The sequence below is a fragment of the Chinchilla lanigera genome, unplaced genomic scaffold, assembly GCF_000276665.1.
Source record: "Chinchilla lanigera isolate Chin_1 unplaced genomic scaffold, ChiLan1.0 scaffold00085, whole genome shotgun sequence".
NCBI classification, from domain to species: domain Eukaryota; kingdom Metazoa; phylum Chordata; class Mammalia; order Rodentia; family Chinchillidae; genus Chinchilla; species Chinchilla lanigera.
In genome coordinates, this window is record NW_004955486.1 from 2,079,216 (window position 1) to 2,096,323 (window position 17,108).

Here is a 17,108-nt window from a genome sequence, read left to right on the forward strand (position 1 = left end):
CGAAGTGACAAAGTCACGATGCCAACTTGGCCCTTTTGCTTATTTTCAGAAGAGAAATGCAAATCTCCCTGCACCACACCTTCTTGACACTCAGATTTTGTATCCAGGCTGCTGAGCAGGGCCAACTAGGAGCCAGCTACAGCAAGTACCAGGTCGGACTGGAAGTACATTAACTCTTCTCCTTGGGGTACTGGGAACTGAACCAAGGGCCTTCACAATGAGCTACATCCCTAGGTTTATTTGTTCTTTGTTTTTTAAGACTGAGTCTTACCTGGGCGTAGTGGTGCATGACTATAATCCCAGCACTCAGGAGGCTGAGGCAGGAGGATCACTGTGACTTCAAGGCCAGCCTCTGCTACAAAGTGAGTTCAAGGCCAGCTTGGAGTGCATAGTGAAACCCTGTCTCAAAAAGACCAAAAAAAAAAAGAAGACTGACTCTTGCTAAGCCTCATAAGTTGCCCAAGCTGGGCTCAAACCTGTGATCCTCCTGCCTCAGCCTCCCAGAGTACTGACATTACAGGGGTGGCCCACCACGCTCCGCATCGTTTTGTATTTTCCCAAGAACCAATTCCTAACGTTCCCATACCTGTCACTTCGGAAGTAGGGGAAGTTAAACTGAATCTTCCGCAAGGAGATGCTCTGAAACTAAAACAAGAGAAAACAAGTCAGAGAGGGGCCCACAAGGATGGAAGGTGTAGGAACCCACAGCAGCACCTGGAGAGGCGCCTTTGCTCGGCACACCTGGGCAGATGTGCTGTAGCCAGGAAGTGTGCAGAACTGCCATCTGGAAAAAGTGAAACTGCCTCTTTTGGAGGGAACGTATTTTTCTTGCTCCCCAATTTCCAGGCCCTTTGAAACCTGCATTTTGTGCAAAGTCAACAAGTGAGAAAGAAAAAAGGGAAAAAACCCAGCAAGGACTGGTGGAGCCGAAAGCTGTACACAGGTGAAGCTGGCTCTGCTCAGGAGCTGTCAGGAGCAAAGGCCTGAGAGCCGCTGCTCAGCCCAAAAAGCCTCCACCGCGTTTGGCTTCCTTCCCCCTCCTGGCTCGTTCCTGGGAGACCTGGCTATGAGGCAGCAGCCAGAGATGAAGAGGCCCTGCAAGAAGGAGCCCTCTCCCCTTCGCCCCGGAACTCGCATTCACAAAACCTCCCCTTGGCAGGAGAGGGAGGGGAACAGCGCCATGCAAAGGTTCCCAGGGAACTAGGACTTCTCAGGCATGCAGCCAGGAGTCTGAGAAAGCTCTTACAGGGGAGCTTTGGGGTCCTGGGCAAGTTCCTCCACCTGTGAACCCCAGCTTTCTCACCTGAGAACCACACGCCTCAGGTGGCTCTGAAGACAGGAGTTGGCCCCTGAGAAACCCGCCTGCGGGCCGCAGTCACTGTCGCAGCATGGAGCCAGCCCTAAGACCACCCCAGCTGGCCCTGCCTGCCCTCCGGCATTTGGCGGCACGGCGATGACCCACCACACCACCCTCCGCGCAAGCACTTGGCAATGGCTGTGGCGCCCCAGGTGACTTTCATTTGCCTATGTCACACGTTCCCCCACGTCCTGTTTCTGCTCCTGGGACTCAGGTAGGCATCATTACCACTCTGAGGTCTAGGTTATGTGCTCTGCTGAGTCAGACCGCAAGGTTTTCTTAACCCAGATGGCATCAGGCTCCACGATCGTGTTCGGGTGGCCCCAAACCCCAAAGGGTTCCCAATCCGTGCCCAGCCACGTTCCTGGACAGGCAGGAGTCTGCTCTGCGGGACGGAGCCCCAGCCCAGGGGCCTTACCTGAGGAAGGCCGGCTCCCACCACGGCCCCGCTGTGGATCATGGGGCCCTCCTTCCCCACGAAGAGGCCTGGGACAGAGAAAGAGACAGCGGTCAGCACAGAGGCCTCTGGCTCTGGAGGCCTTTGCTACAAACCTTTCTCTTGACCCGCAGACAAGCACAGGGCTGTCTAAGCGGAAGGCAGAGCCAATCCCCACCAAACCAGTTCCACTTAAAGTCCCGCTGAGGTCTGCACATCGGAGTGCAGACCCACTCCCCGGCCTAGGACTGCAGTCCCGGAGCTACGAATGGCTTTTACATTTTCCTTGGGTACACTCTAAATGGTCACCTAAGCACCCACACCGTATCCTTGGCGCTGCTTCTTGGCCCACACAGCCTGAAAGATTTGCACAAAAAGCACGCTGACGTTGCTAAGAGCCAACTCTAAGCCAACTAGATGTGCTTAGTTCAAAACAATGGGGCGAGTGTCAGGCGTCTCTGAGTGGCACCACACTAACAGCGCCTGCATTTAAAAACCTACGGACAAAAGCAGCAGGGCGGGCCCTTCGGCGGGCTAGCGTCAGTGCACCTCAGTTACACACCGAATGCTTCCGGGCAGCCTCAGCCCTGGACTCCCGAGGATAAGAGCCGGAAGGTCCTCCTTACCGCCGGCCACTCCAAACAGCACTCCGAAGACTTTGCAGAGCAGGGTCCGCAGCCGGACAATTCCTGGCACCTTCACGCCGTTCAGATAGCATTTGATCTCAGGGATCCCAGAACCCGCCGCCACCGGCTGAGGGGGACAGGAGACAGACACAGCCGTCAACTCCAACTGCCGGTGCTTGGCTCTACCTTCAGCAAGCGGGACACGGGGACTCACTGCCTTCCTTGGTGTCGTCAGGGTCACCTGAAGGTGTGTTTAGTCACAGAAGCCAGGCCCACCCTGACTCCGGATTCAGCAGCCCCCAGGGGCACAGGATCGCGTGCACTTCCGACAAGGTCCCCGGGAGTTTGCCTTGTGTGGGAGCCCGTCAGCCATCAACTTGGTGTCCCGCTCCCAGTGGTCCTGACCCGCGGGTCCTCTGGCTGATTCGCTGTGCTGCCTCGGGGGAGAAGCCCAACCTAACCCGGAGTTACCCCGCTGACCTCCCTGCAGAACCTTTACTTCCGGAAACCCCTCTACGGAGCCAGAGGGCCCTTCTGTGGGAACCCATGCGCTCCATCCGGACGTTTCCCCACATCCTTGAACTGGGGATGGAGGGGTGAAGAGCGGGAGCCCCAAACCTCACACTCACCGGGCGATTTCCATCCACCTCACCTCGATTAGGACGAGAAGGCTGGCCAAGAAGACGAACGTCAGGTTAAAACCCAAGAGTTCAAGGAGAGACAGGGCAAGGCAGCCCTTCTGGCTGCACTCCTCCACTGCTGCAGAACCTCAGTCAAGGGAAACGTGCTCTCAGCCCTCGCCGGCCCTCTTACCCCAGGAAAAGGAACAGCCCCGTCTCTCTAAGGCACAGCGGCTGCCCGGTGCACACCTTCCTGCTCTCCACGTATGAAGAGTCTTAAAGCTGCCCGCGATAGTATCTACAATAGGAACCACTTAAAAATAGGTAGTACCGGGGGCTGGGGATTTAGCTCAGTGGCAAAAGCGCCTGCCTGGCAAGCGCAAGGTCGTGAGTTCGGTTCCCGATACCAGAGAAAAACCAAAAAAAAAAAAATAGGTAGTACCTGCCAGGTGTTCTGGCCCATGCCTGTAATCCCAGCCCTTGGGAGGCCGAGGCAGGAGGATTCTTGTGAGTTCAAGGCCAGTCTGGCTACACAGTGAGTTCAAGGCCAGACAAAACTACACAGCAAGAGGGGCCGGAGATATAGCTCAGTGGTGCAAGCACCTGTCTGGCAAGTGTGAGGTCGTGAGTTCGATTCCCGGCACCCCCCCAGCCCCCCACAAAAAACCTACACAGCAAGTTCCTGTCTCCAAAAAAAAAGTACAAATATGGAATACCTCAAATGCCACAAAAAGTGATATATGCTCACAACTCTAGCTTTAAAAAAAACTCAGTATGAGCTGTGTGTGGTGGCGCAAGCCTGTAATCCCAGCACCCGGGAGGCTGAGGCAGGAGGATCGTTGCAAGTTTGAGACCAGCCTAGGCTACAAAATGAGCTCAAGGCCAGCCTGAACTGCACGGCGAGACCATCTCAAAAAGACAAAAAAAAAAAAAAGAAACCTCAGTATTATGCCATATTTTCTCATAGTTTTAAAATAAGACATTAGCTACCCTTTAAAAAGGAAATCAAAGCCAGGTGCTGTAATCCTTGCTACATGAGAAGGGGACGCTGGGGCAGAAAGATCGTGAGTTCAAGGTCAGCCTGGGCAACATGGAAAGACTCCATCTCAAAAAACAAACCAAAAACCACTTTTCCCTTCTGTCTTCCTTCGGAAAAGCCACTAAGCTGAATTCCCTGTATGTTTTCTTACATCCACATTGTTCATACTGTACTTTATGTATGTTCCACAGCCTCCTGCTTTTCTGTCTCAACATGTAAGTGTTTGAGAATTAGCCACACGGATGTACACAGCTCTGGTTCACATCTTCTGTGTAGTCACATGGTATGATTGCACCATAACTTTTCCATTTTCCTGTGACCAGCACTGCACAATGGAACTCTTAGACTGTTTTCCTTGAGAGACAAGTGGCTTCCAAACTCCGTCCAGTGTAGGCCTCTGCAGCCCCGAAGAGAGGACAGAAAATGCAGAAAGCAGAGCCAGGTCAAGCCCAGCTTCCCTCCCTGAGGCGAGGGAGTGGGAGGTGTGGCCGCAGGCACTGCCCGCACAGGCCTTCTGTGGCCTGCGTCCTGCCCACACTGCTCCTTGCAAAAAAGGACACTAGCACACCTGGACATGGACAGGTGTCCGTGACACACCTCCACCTCCTCAGAGCTGGCTCTGAGAAAACCCTGTCTCCTTTTTACCTCGATAAACAGCCTCTTTTGATCTGGCCAGGGAGCCTGAGCGTGGCCACCTGACTGGGCAGTATGCTCCCAGCCGGAGGTTCCACCTTCTTGCCATCGCAAGGGTGTGATGGAACCTGTCTGAGGAGGAACTTGTGAGTCACAGAATAGCACCTTCTCACTTTTTTCTCGTAGCTTACTAACTTTCAGGTTTTCTCCTCTGAGAACCTGTTCATACTTGTTCCCATTTTTCTACTGGACTGTCGGGATTGTTTTTTTCTTTCTGTATTTTGGAGACTGATTGAGAATTTGTTTTTCACTTTACCTATGGTGCTTTAGTGTTGTTGTTTGGGGTTTTTTAAATTCCCTTTATAAGTGGAATATTTACTTTGATGTAGTCGAGTTTATCGACCTTTCCTCTTACAGCCTATGCCTGCGAGGGTTTTAAGAAACTATTCCCTACTTTTTTCTGTTTTTTTTTTGGCACTGGGAATTGAACTAGGACCTTGCCTTTGCCAGGCAGACGCTGTGCTGCTGAGCTATACCCCCGGCCCTTATTCTCTGCTTTCGGTATCACCTAGTCTCTTAAGGCTTTGTTTTGCTTATTGTCTAGACTTTAGCTTATTTATAAGATGAATAGGAACCTATTTCTGCATATGGATAATCAATGTCCCAGAATATTTTATTAAATAATTCATCCTTTCCACATTGATGGCTAATATTGTCATTCATCAAATTTCTCTATGCAGAATGGATTTCTAATTCTCTATTATCGTCCCACTGGTTTAATTGGGTATTCCTGTATCAATACGATGCTCTTTCAATTACTGTATCTTAAATTTTATCTGGGTGTGGTGGTTCATGCCTGTAACCCCAGCACTCACAAGGCTGAGACAGGAGGACTGTGGTGAGTTCGAGGCCAGCCTGGGCTATATAGTTCAAGGCCAGCATGAACTACATAGTGAGACCCTTTCTCAAAAAAGAAAAAAAGAAAGTCTTGACACCTAGGAAGGCAAATCCATTTGCCTGTTGTTCAAAACTTTCTCAACCGCTTTTGGCCCTTTGCTTGTCTATATACATTTAGAAGATTTTTTAAATCTCCATAATACATTCTACTGGAGTCTTGATTAGAACACTGAATTTATAGACTGGGAGACTAGGCAGCTTTGTGACAATGCCTCTTACCAACCACACACACAGGTCTATCCACTGACGTCTTCCTTTTGTAATCTCTGATGACAATTAACCCTCAAACTGAAAGGCTAATAAGCAACCCTGCAGATATCACGTTCATTGTGAGGCCCACACCTGGAGAGAGTGTCAGAGACCTCAGAAGTCTGGGCACCGTGCAGCCATGGAAAGGATACATGTCTGAACCACTCCGAACTTGAGTTGGGTGAAGAGTCGCACAAAGAAGTCCACGAAGAGTCCGACCTGTGAAGAGCGAGAAAGGCATCACACGGCCTCATTCCCGGGGCAGCACACGGCTTCCCCCCGAGGCATCACCCCGCTCCATGCACTGAAGGCAGCTGCTTGAGTTACCAACCGACAACGTGTGAATAACTGTGCCTGGCAGTCAGACGCCAGCCTGTCCCGCTCTCCCTCCAAACCACAGAGGAAAGGGCACGGCTCAGTGGGGTGAAGCAGCGTAAAACCACAAGGGAAAGGATGCAGAAAAAGACAGGGGGCCAGGGAAGAAACCATCAACACGCTTAAAAACAATACTGACGTGTGGGGAACCGCTCCACTCTTTTGAAAGGTGGATTCTAAAGGACAGTTAAAACACGTCTCTGGGGCTTTTCAGCTGGATAAGCATACAGCTCAGGATACTGCCTGAAGAGCTAGTGTTTACTTAGGCATACATGGCTTCTTATGTTTGTTACTAGCATTTTATAGAACTCGTTATTTTCACTGAGAACTATCCCATAGCCAGTGGTTACTGGAATCGAGGAAACAACTTGCATTTCACTATTTCACTCACAGAACTAGAAGGCCTAACCATATGCAGTCAGAATCAAAGGCTCCCCGCCTTTAACTCTGGCCTTCCCTCAAGCCACTCCCTGGAAGAGCACGACCACTGAGCAGGAGTGGTGACAGATCAGAGGACACTTGGTACGGCTGCGTTAGAAAGGAGGTGGCCTTTCTGCGGAGAAGCTGCTACTGCTGGTAACTGGAAATTCAAAGGAGTTTGATGGACAGTAGCAGCACGACTCACAATTACACAGCTGATAAACATGCTTAGTAAAGGGAAGTCAGCAACCAGAAGGCTATATAGTAAAATAGATACTCAGACTTCAGTAAGACAATGAAAGCAACCCAGGCCCCCTCCCCCATGACAGTTCGTTCAGGACGTTCACAGACGCCTTCTACAGGTCCTTGTCTTCCCTAGTAGACGTTCCACGTCAATTTACTACAGTAAAAACCTGACGACTGCCAAGAAAATAGAAGCTGTGGGTGGCCTTCGGGCGGCATCAGCGTACTGAGGAGTGCTAAATATGAGACTGTGACAACTCCAGAGAAAGGAGGTAAACCCTATTCGCCCAGGCACAGCCTCTACCCATGACTGCCAGCTCTACTTTCTAGACAAGATCAGCACAAGCAGGAGCAGCTCAGGACAGTGTGATCTCAACATGGACTCGACGTGCACACCGTCCTCTGTGTCATCTCCTGCAGGCATGTGGTCTGGCTGGCTGAGATTACGGGTTATGACCCATAATCATATCAGAAGGCAGGTATTTGGCCAAACCTCAGTGCTCAAAAAACCCAGAGTTCTACGGTTTCAGGTTCATTTCATAATGCAAAAGTAAGAAAAGTGTGAGACCCTGGGCTAGGATTGTTAATTAGCAAAGAAAAAGAAAGCGGGGCATGGTGGTGCACACCCGAAATGCCAGCATTCTGGAAGGCTGAGGCAGGAGGATCGCCAGTTCAAACCCAGCCTGGGCTACTTACCAACTTAGTGAGACCCTATCTCAAAATAAATCTTTTTTTTTTTTTCCTTTCCCCAAAATAAATCTTAAAGGGCTGGGGATGTAGCTTAGTGGGAAGGGCCTAGGTTGAATCCCGAGTACTGCACAAAATAAAAAAAACTACACAGAAACAATAGCAATCTTGATTACAATGACAATTGTTACAATGTTCTAAGTGTTGTGGTGACAAAGGACAAAGAGCACCCTCCAGGCCAGGGCCTTCCCTAGTGGCCACCGCCCCCGCGTCCCGCTGCTCACCAGCCCAGTGCAGACTCCAATGGCGAACACCACCATCCACTTCACCGCCTCGTACCTACGCCCTTTCTGCGCACAGGGAAAAGAACAATTCCCACGGTTACAGGGCTGCATTGGCAGGGGGGGAAGGAACGTGTCTCAGTCAAATTCCACGCACACAGCAAGCGTGGTGAGGAGGAGGTCTCGTATCTCATGTGCTTCACGATACAAGAACAGTGAACGCTAAGGGGCCAGGGGGCAGACTGTGGGTCTCTGGTTGGCAGGAGGAAGGCCCCGGGAATTACGTGCCAGTGTCTCATGAAAGAGTTAAAAGTCTCGGGGGTAGGGACATTTACTGGAGCTTTCAGAGGACAAGCTATCTGAAGACCTTCCCTTAGTAAAGGGAAGTCAGCAACCAGAAAACTATGGAGTAAAATAGATACTCAGACTTCAATAAAACAGTGAAAGCAACCCAGGCCCCCTCCCCCTGACAGTTCGTTCAGGACGCTTACAGACGCCTTCTGCAGGTCCTTGTCTTCCCTAGATGTTCCACGTCAATTTACTACAGCAAAAACCTGACGACTGCCAAGAAAATAGAAACCGTGGGTGGCCCTCGGGTGGCATCACTTACAGGCCACTGTGAGCGTCCTGAACGACCTGTCATGGGGGGAGGGGGCCTGGGTTGCTTTCATTGTTTTACTGAAGTCTGAGTATCTATTTTACTATAGATACGGGCATGTAATTCCCGGGACCTTCCTCCTGCCAACCGGAGACCCACAGTCTGCCCCCTGGCCCCTTAGCGTTCACTGTTCTTGTATCGTGAAGATATTCCTGTAACGGTTCTGAGAGATCAAGGACTGTGGACTCACCTTGTTATCCATGGTCTCCAGTACCTCCAGGTAAGGGTCATTGATGCAGCGATCATAGTCCAGGCTCTGAAAGAAGGACACGTGTGTGAAAAAGTCAAGAGCCGGAAGTCAGAAGTACGGAAAGCCTAACAGGGCCAAAGCTCCTGGGTCCAGCTACTTCATGCGCTGGTGGGCAGGGCCCAGAAGCCACTCAGGAACACAGATGCCCAGGGCCTTGGCCCACAGCATCCAAGCTGTGCTCCACAGGCCACCTGTGGACCTCAGGAAAGCATCAGCAGCATCGGCTCTAGAAAAGCTTGGCATCACCTTCTTTCAATCGTCTTCTTTCTGCCTAAGAAAGGCCTCCAGCTGTCACCAGCCTTGACCAGCTTACTCCAGGAGACGGAACAAAAGCTTCGGTGACCAGAATCAAGTTAATCCAGAAAGACAATGTGTAACTATCTTTTCTAGGTGGCTGCTATGCAAGTGAGGTGAGTCCCAAGACAGACTAACATGGCGACTATTTTTAAAAACAACTTCCAGTTTATGCTCAGAGGAGGCCCAGATTCCGGCAACTCCCACAGAGTCCACATCTAATGCAGTGTTCCTACACAGATGCGCTTCAAGCCATTTGCAGCTATGCCACAGACACCTGGAGAACAGTTCAGAGGAGATGATTTTATTTCTCTGTCTTGGAAGGGAAACAGCAGAAGCTGGGTGTGACAGCGCACACCTGTAACTGCAGCACTCTAAGAAGCTGAGGCAGGAGGATCAAAAGTCTTGAGCCCAGCCTGGGCGAATGGTGACTCAGCAAGACCTTGCCTTAAAATAAGAACTAACAAGAGGGCTGGGGATGGAGCTCAGTGCAAAGGTATTGGGTTCAGTCTTCAGTACTGCGAATAAATAAATAAGGCTGGAGTATAGCTCAGTGCTCCATGGGTTCTGTCCCCAGTGAGAGAAAGAGAGAGGGAGAGAGAGAGACAGGGAGACCGAGAGACACTGAGAGACAGAGAGAGACAGAGAGAGAAGCACAGTCTGCTAATAAAGAAAAGCAACATGAATTCACTCTTTCCCATCACCTGTCCCTACCGCCACGTCAGCTAATGAACAAGTTGGACATTAGCCCAGGGGCCAAAGTCCTAGGCAGTAATTTCCAGTCAGCCAAACACAGATGTGCTGCGTGACAATTTGTTCCACTTATTTGACTGCCTGGAAGAAGTCCAGATCCCTTTCTTTAGAAGTCCTGGAGCAGCAACAGGTGACTGGTTAAATCAATTATCATATAAGCAAAGATAAAAGGTTATACAGCAATAGAGCACTACATTGTGTCTATATAGGCAGACATGGAAAATGTCCAAAACTTTTTATGTAGCAAACAAGCAAGATACACTAACAAATAAAGGAAGTCATCCTGGATGTGGTGGTGCACATTTATGATCCCAGCAGTTTGGGAGGCTGAGACAGGACGATTACAAATTTGAGCCCAGCCTCGGTAATTTATCAAGTTAGCAAAAATATAAAAAACATTACAGGGCATGGTGCCACACATTTGTAATACCAGCCATTCAGGAGGCTGAGACAAGAGGACCCAGAGTTCTAGCCCAGCTTGGGCAATTTAGCAGATTTTGTCTCTGAATAAAATAAAAAGGTTTGGGAAGTGGGTGGGATGGCATATGCCTGAAATAATCCCAGCATTCTGGGAAGCTGAGGCAGGAGGACTGCAATTTCAAGTTCAGTCTGAGGAACCTAGCAAGATGCTGTCTCAAAATTCAAAAAATAATAGTAAAAAAAAAAAAAGGCTAGGGACGGAGGGATGGAGTCAATGGAGCCCTTGGCCAGCTTGCCTGAGGCACTAGCTGCTATCCCAAGCGCCCAGGAAGGGTAGCAACCCCAGTGAGGGCAGAATTCTTCCAGCAAAGCAGACTCATCAGTGAGGGTCAAAGTACACATACAGGTAGGTGTATAAGCACCTATGTACACACACTACCTGAAAATTAAAATCTAGCAATACTGCATGCCAGCAGCAAACATAAAACACAGAAAAATATCAATATCCTTCTGTGATGCTGGGAAATACGTATTTTGTCTTTGTCCCATACCTGGTATCTAGTTCCTAAAACCCTGGAAATCTCCAGTGTGTGGGTGTCTTTTGTACCTTAATAAAAACCCTGCTGGCTGGGACTCCCAGGTAGCTTTGGGACTCGGACAGCCACTGAAAGACCGAGGCATGATTAGGAGGTTGGAACCTCCATCCCCAACCCCCAGCCTGTGGGGAAGAGAGGGCCCGCAGGTTAAGTGGATCACCAACGGCCAGGGATAGGATCAATCAGGTAGGTCCATGTAATGAAGCCTCCATAAAAACCAAAGGCACTGGGATTGGAGAGCTTCCTGACTGCTGAACACATGGGGGCTGAGGGGCCTGCCCTGCAGTCCCTCCTTGCCACACCGCTGCCCTGTGCAGCTCTTCATCGGCTGTCCCACGTCCTTTACTACACCCTTTATTAATAAACCGGCAAACACAAGTAAAGCGTTTCCCTGAGCTTGGTGAGCAGCTCCAGCAAGGTAAGCTCAGGAGAGCGTGGTTGGAATGAGAGCGTCGTGGGCCCTCATCTCCTGCCACCTCCAAGCAGACAGTCTCACAGGAGCCTAGCTGGATCCACCAGAAAACAGCTTGCTTGGTGTAAGGGAAACAACCCCACACATCTGGTGTCCGACATGAGTCAAGCGGGGTGTGAGTACAGGGAAAAAGGCTGTTTTCTTCCTCTTACCTTCACACCAAACCTGTAGAGAAATTACTGGTGAAGTAATTATTCGCTGGCTGGTTTGTGTCTAGCAATACTATTGTTGGGGCTCAGAGCCCACCTACAAGGTGGCCCTTGGACTTCAAACTGAGAGCACCAGAAGCAGGCAGCAAATGCAGATGAGGGCTTTCTCTGAAGTCCCCCGCTCTAGCCAAGGCCGGATTTTCCACACTGCAGTCCCCACTGTGAACCTCTTCCCCAGGTATCAACAGGGAGATGGAAGGAGGAGGAGGCACAGCAGGAAGGAAGGAAGACAGCGGTGACACTACTCCAGAGCCAGGCAAGCTCCAAGCTAGGCAACTGTCTGCTCTTCAGGCTCTCATCTCCCCTGAAGTTCACTTACTTTTCCTCCAGAACTGCCTTATCCTGCTCCCCAACCCCCATGAAGAAGGCGCACAAGCTTGGCATCCACTGGGCACTGGATACTGGCTCTCCTGCGATGCTCGGCACATGGACACACTTTCTCCTCCACATCTGTCTACTGCCAGTGTATTTCTCAGACTCAGATTCAAACCTCCAGCAGGGAAAAGCAATGGTCTTCTGCCCGCTACACTAAGCTCCCTAAACATTTGTAAAGGACGGGAAAAGTTAAATCTACAGGGACAAAAAGATGATCTGTGGTGTACAGGAATGAGCGATGGATGCTAACGAGAACAGGTTTTTTTTTTTTCAGGAGTGATGAAAATGTTCTACAACTTCAGTGATAGCTGCATAATTCTGTGAATTTTTCTAAAAAAAGGCCATTGAGTTATACATTTTAAATGGATGTTTAGCATGTGCATTATACTTCAATTAAGCTGCTAAAAAGGGTATTTCAAACTGCAACAGCATACTCTGGTTTCTCTTCAGATCGTATAAATCTTTCGCCTTTTTAGAACTGCAACAGCAAAACACCACACTTTGCTTTATCAAAAAATAACTCCGTTGAGTTTGACACTGTGAAGATGTAGCAAGGGGATATATGATTTAGTAAGACCAGAGACTGTTCTTTCTCCTTTGCTATAACTAACTTCTTTTTATTTCTGCTACGTATGTTGCTCTCTGGTGTGGGGGAACTAATAGCTTTTTTTTTTTTTAAATAAAAATTTTATATGTGTTCCACAGGGCTGCTGCTTGTGGGTATGAGCTAAACAGTACCTGGCCATGGGGGCAAATGGGAGCTGACAGCTCAAATTCAACCAGGAAGGTGGACTGAGCGCTCACACAAGAAGAACCTTCAGCAGGCTGTAGCCCAGGGGTGTGGCTATGGCCTCTCAGTCTGCCGCTCCCAGGAGACCCTTTCTCCAACTGGAAAGTCACACTGGCTGTGACTGGCATGAAAACGGTATTGCTTCCTACAGCACATCTAACAGAAGGGCAGTTCTTATTTAAACCACCCATAATGAGAGAGGATGTCAAAATGGGAATTCTAACATCTGTAACCACCCAATTTAGCAAGGAAAGGGTCGAGTATGTGCAATGAATTCCTGGGGCCGGAAGGAGGAGCAGACTTTAGAGAGACTTTCAACAGAAGGGTTTTCTAAGTTTTGGGGGGTCTTTTTGGTACCAGGAATCAAACTCAGGACCTTATGCTTGCCAGGCAGGTGCTGCTCCACTGAGCTAAATCCCTGAGCCAAGTTTTCTAGTTGACCCTTGAGTAAAATCTGAGCAGCCTTGCTTCAGTAAGCGCCCAACTGAATTTGGTCTAATACAAAGCAAATGCTCTCGAGCAGCTCATAGGAGGAGATGGCTAAGTGGGAAATACTAATGACTCACAGGAAAGAATACTTACCCATATAATGTACATGAATACGCTGATCAGGTGATGGCAAGTGTACTACAAATATAAATGCAATGTAGTGGAAAGAGCAAAGGAGTCTGGGTCAATAGGCAAGCCTGGATGAGCTCCCTGGACAGGAGCCTCCACAGTGGCAGGACAGTTAGGCTAATGGGGCAGGAAGCATCTTGTACTAATTTCTTGCTAACCTCTCAACTATATACAGTGAAACAAACACTTAAAATGTATTTTAAAAAAGCCTGGCTTGGTAGCGCACGCCTGTAATCCCAGCACTCAGGAGGCTGAGGCAGGAGGATCGTTGTGAGTTCGAGACCAGCCTGGGCAGCTACAAAGTGAGCTCCAGGCCAACCTGAACTGCATAGCGAGACCCTGTCTCAAAAAGACAAAAAACACAAAAAAAGTATAATATATATTATTAATACACCAGGGGACATAATGCTTTTTGGTTCATTAAAAGCAATTCCCATCAGAGTCATATATTAAACTATACCATGGTGGTACAAATAGCAAAATCCAGACAGTAGAACCATTCATTCCAGAGTCCTAATTATACTGTCAAACAAATTACAAAAGGAGAAAAATAAGATGAAGTGGAGAACTACGGGTTCAGAGAGACTTGTAAAAGATATGGCAAACATGCAATGTGAGGACCTTATTCAGAACCTGACACGAACTTAAAATACACATGACTCTTATAAGAAAACTGGGAAATGTGCACACTGGCTATCAAGGAACAATTTTTAGAAACAATAATGGTATGGTTACACTAAAAAAGTTCTTATCCTCTTGAGATGAACTTGAATTATTTAAGGGTGAAATGATACCATGTACAGAATTTCCTTCAAAATAATACAGAAGGGAGAAGTGGACGACAGCATCAATAAAACAAGGTTGAGAATGAAGTGAACAGACTTTGAAGCTGTGTATAAGAAGCAGGGATCAATATACTAGTCTGTCCATTATTTACAGGTATGAAATTCTGCATAGGGGCCGGGGATACCACTCAGCAGCACACTGCCTGCCTGGCAAGCCTGAGGTCCTGAGTTGGATTTCTGGTAACAACAACAAAAAACTCTGCATAAGGAAAAAAAATTTTTTTAATTCCATGCCATACCACAAATCCTAATGTTTGCACTAAATTCTAGAGCAAAATTAAGGTGAAGGGGCTGGAGATTTAGCTCAGCGGCACAGCGCCTGCCTGGCAAGCGGGAGATCGTGAGTTCGATTCCCAGTACCAGAAAACAAACAAACAAACAAACAAACAAAAAATTAAGGTAAAATATTTAAAAGAAAATCAGTCAGGGGTGTTACTCTATATGACATTTTAAAAAATGCATTAAACATAGATATGGTTAATTCCACTTCTCAAAATTAATCCTAAGGAAGCAATTAAAAATGGACAAGAAAGGATTGATGTTCACCACTACGCAGTGCATTACAAAAATGTTGGAAAACAAGATGGATTAATGAAACAGACCCTGGCACAATAAAATTTTACTCCCCTACTTAAGATATTGTAGAAAAGTAGCAATACAAAAGTTGCTGGGAGGGCAAGTTAAAATAGTGTACTTAGTAGAACTAGGTTCTTCCCTATTTTTTTTAAACAAGGTCTTGCTATGTAGTTCAACCTTCTCTTCCTTCTTGTAAGTAGTTTTAAGAATTATCTATAATCACGGCTTGCTTTTGTCATTTCAAACTTTATACAAAAAGTCATCACAAACCGATTAAGTAAAAAGTCAGTTTCATACAGCAGCATTATTAGCCTCGCTAAAAACACACACACAAGAGTATGTAAGAGTATGGTACGAGTCCCATACTTGAAACTGGAAACTACAATCGAGAGCATTTCATGGAGAAGCTGCCCAGGTGGGAAATAATCATCTGAAAACTAAGGTCTCAGATGAGAACCAAGGTTCCTTAATAAGTTATGAGCATGTGCTTATTATAAGATAGATTGTCCACAGCTTTGACTCTATAATTTGTAAAAGCAATTTAAAGCCAAATACATATTCTATCGAGGTGAAGAGTCTACAGATCTCTAGAAGTACAGACACCAGATCATGTTTCTCACATGTACAGTGAGAAAAGGGTTTGAAAACTCTCCCACTATCTGCGATGGAAGGTTAAAAGAGCATCTCTGGGGCTAGGGATTTAGCTCAACGGCACAGCGCCTGCCTGGCAAGTGCAAGGTCATGAGTTCGATTCCCAGTACCGGGGGGAAAAAAAAACAAAAACCAAAATTAAAAGAGCATCTCTGGCTGGAATCACTGCTTCCACCTGAACTTACCACTCACTCACTACTTACTGAAGACAGCATCTATGGCGCTCACCTCATAATCTTTCCTTGGTAGGATCTCATCCTCCTCTTCTTGTGTTTCCCCAAGGATAGTCTAGAAAAAGAGATCCACAGAAGGGAGCCCTTTTTAGTAGTTAAGATCAGGAGAGCCAGGCCTGCTGGCACATGTCTGTAACCCCAGCACTCTGAGGCAGAGCGATCACAAAGTTCAAGCCCAGCCTGGGCAACTCAGCCACTTAGGGAGATCCTGTCTCAAAATAAAAATGTATGGAGCTGGGCATGGTGGTGCATGACTGTAATCTCCGCACTCAGGAGGCTGAAGCAGGAGGATGGTTGAGAGTTCGAGACCAGCCTGGGCTACAAAGCGAGCTCGAGGCCAGCCTGAACTGCATAGGGAGACCCTGTCTCAAAAAGACCAAAAAAAAAAAAAAAAGAAAAAATGTAGGCCCCAGCATACAGCTCAGTGGCACAGCGCCTGCCTGGCAAGCGCATGGTCCTGAGTTTGATTCCCATTCCCCCAAAAAATAAAAAATAAAAAGGGGCTGGGCACGTAGCTCAATGTGAAGGGAATGCTTCAATTCTCAGTATCATGAACACCGACACAAATAGTGGGAAAAAGTATAAAATCAAACGCTAGTTTCTAAATCAGTTAGATCAAAAAGAACAAAGTATCAAAAAACCCTTTGGGGGCTGGGGAGCGGGCGGTGAGGCTAATCCAGCTTAACTCTTCATTTCTACTTATACATTCTCCAAATATCCACTCTCATCTCAGGACACCTCAGATATACAATGCCAGCTTAACGGGGAGAAAATTCAGGTTCCATCTGACAACATGTCAATCTGAAATAAGACGAGACCTGTCAACTCTGGGGACACAGTAACTCAAGTGTTCCCAGGTTGCTTTGCAAAGGGACGCCAGACTGTCAGTGACCCAGAAAGGGTGAGGATAGAAGGAGAGGGACCGGTGAAACTAAGCCAGTTGCATTACGAGCGCAAGTCCTGTAAAGGGCTCATTCTGAAAATGCGTGTTACATTCAAAACTCCTTTCAGATGCAAATAAAAGATACGCAAGGGATCAACTGGAACTGGCAAGGATGCGCCCTCAGATTCCAGTGAGAGGGTATGAGAAAAGACCTCTGATTCGGGCACATGAAGCAGGGCAGACGCTCTAGCGCCAGGATGCGGTCCCCAGGCCCCACCCGCTGCCACCTGCGGGCCGCCCCACCCCCGGCAACGCCTCTCTCCGTCCCTTAGCAACCGCCCCCTCCCCAGCTCGGCCCCGCCCGCTCCTTACCAGCTCTTCAGGGGTGCGGGTCTCACGCTCACCGCAGCAGCAACACCACCGGCAGCAGCAGCACAGAGACCCCCTGCAACCCGCCATCTTCCTCCTTTACTGCCACTCCGGACCCCTCTGCCTACCCCCTCCCAACCAGGACCCGAGCCTCACGTGACTGGCCCCGGGAGGGTCACGTGTGCCTCTCCAG

At 48.5% G+C, this 17,108-nt stretch overlaps 1 protein-coding gene across 3 annotated transcripts in view; it reads right to left on the reverse strand.

Moving 5' to 3' along the window:
• Clcn6 (chloride channel, voltage-sensitive 6) overlaps window positions 1–17,102 on the reverse strand; it is a 30,001-nt gene extending 12,899 nt beyond the window's left edge. For 2 of the 3 annotated variants that reach the window (XM_005403984.2, XM_005403986.2), the window contains exons 1-9: window positions 16,919–17,102; window positions 15,659–15,718; window positions 8,772–8,837; window positions 7,927–7,992; window positions 6,070–6,136; window positions 3,072–3,178; window positions 2,420–2,546; window positions 1,776–1,843; window positions 587–645 (exon numbers count right to left, since the gene is read on the reverse strand). In XM_005403984.2, the coding sequence (XP_005404041.1) occupies window positions 587–645; window positions 1,776–1,843; window positions 2,420–2,546; window positions 3,072–3,178; window positions 6,070–6,136; window positions 7,927–7,992; window positions 8,772–8,837; window positions 15,659–15,718; window positions 16,919–17,005 (707 nt within the window). In that variant the 5' untranslated portion in view covers window positions 17,006–17,102. The remainder of the gene's footprint in view (window positions 1–586; window positions 646–1,775; window positions 1,844–2,419; window positions 2,547–3,071; window positions 3,179–6,069; window positions 6,137–7,926; window positions 7,993–8,771; window positions 8,838–15,658; window positions 15,719–16,918) is intronic. The other variant, XM_013504261.1, reaches the window with a different exon arrangement.
• Between the last annotated feature and the right edge of the window lie 6 nt (window positions 17,103–17,108).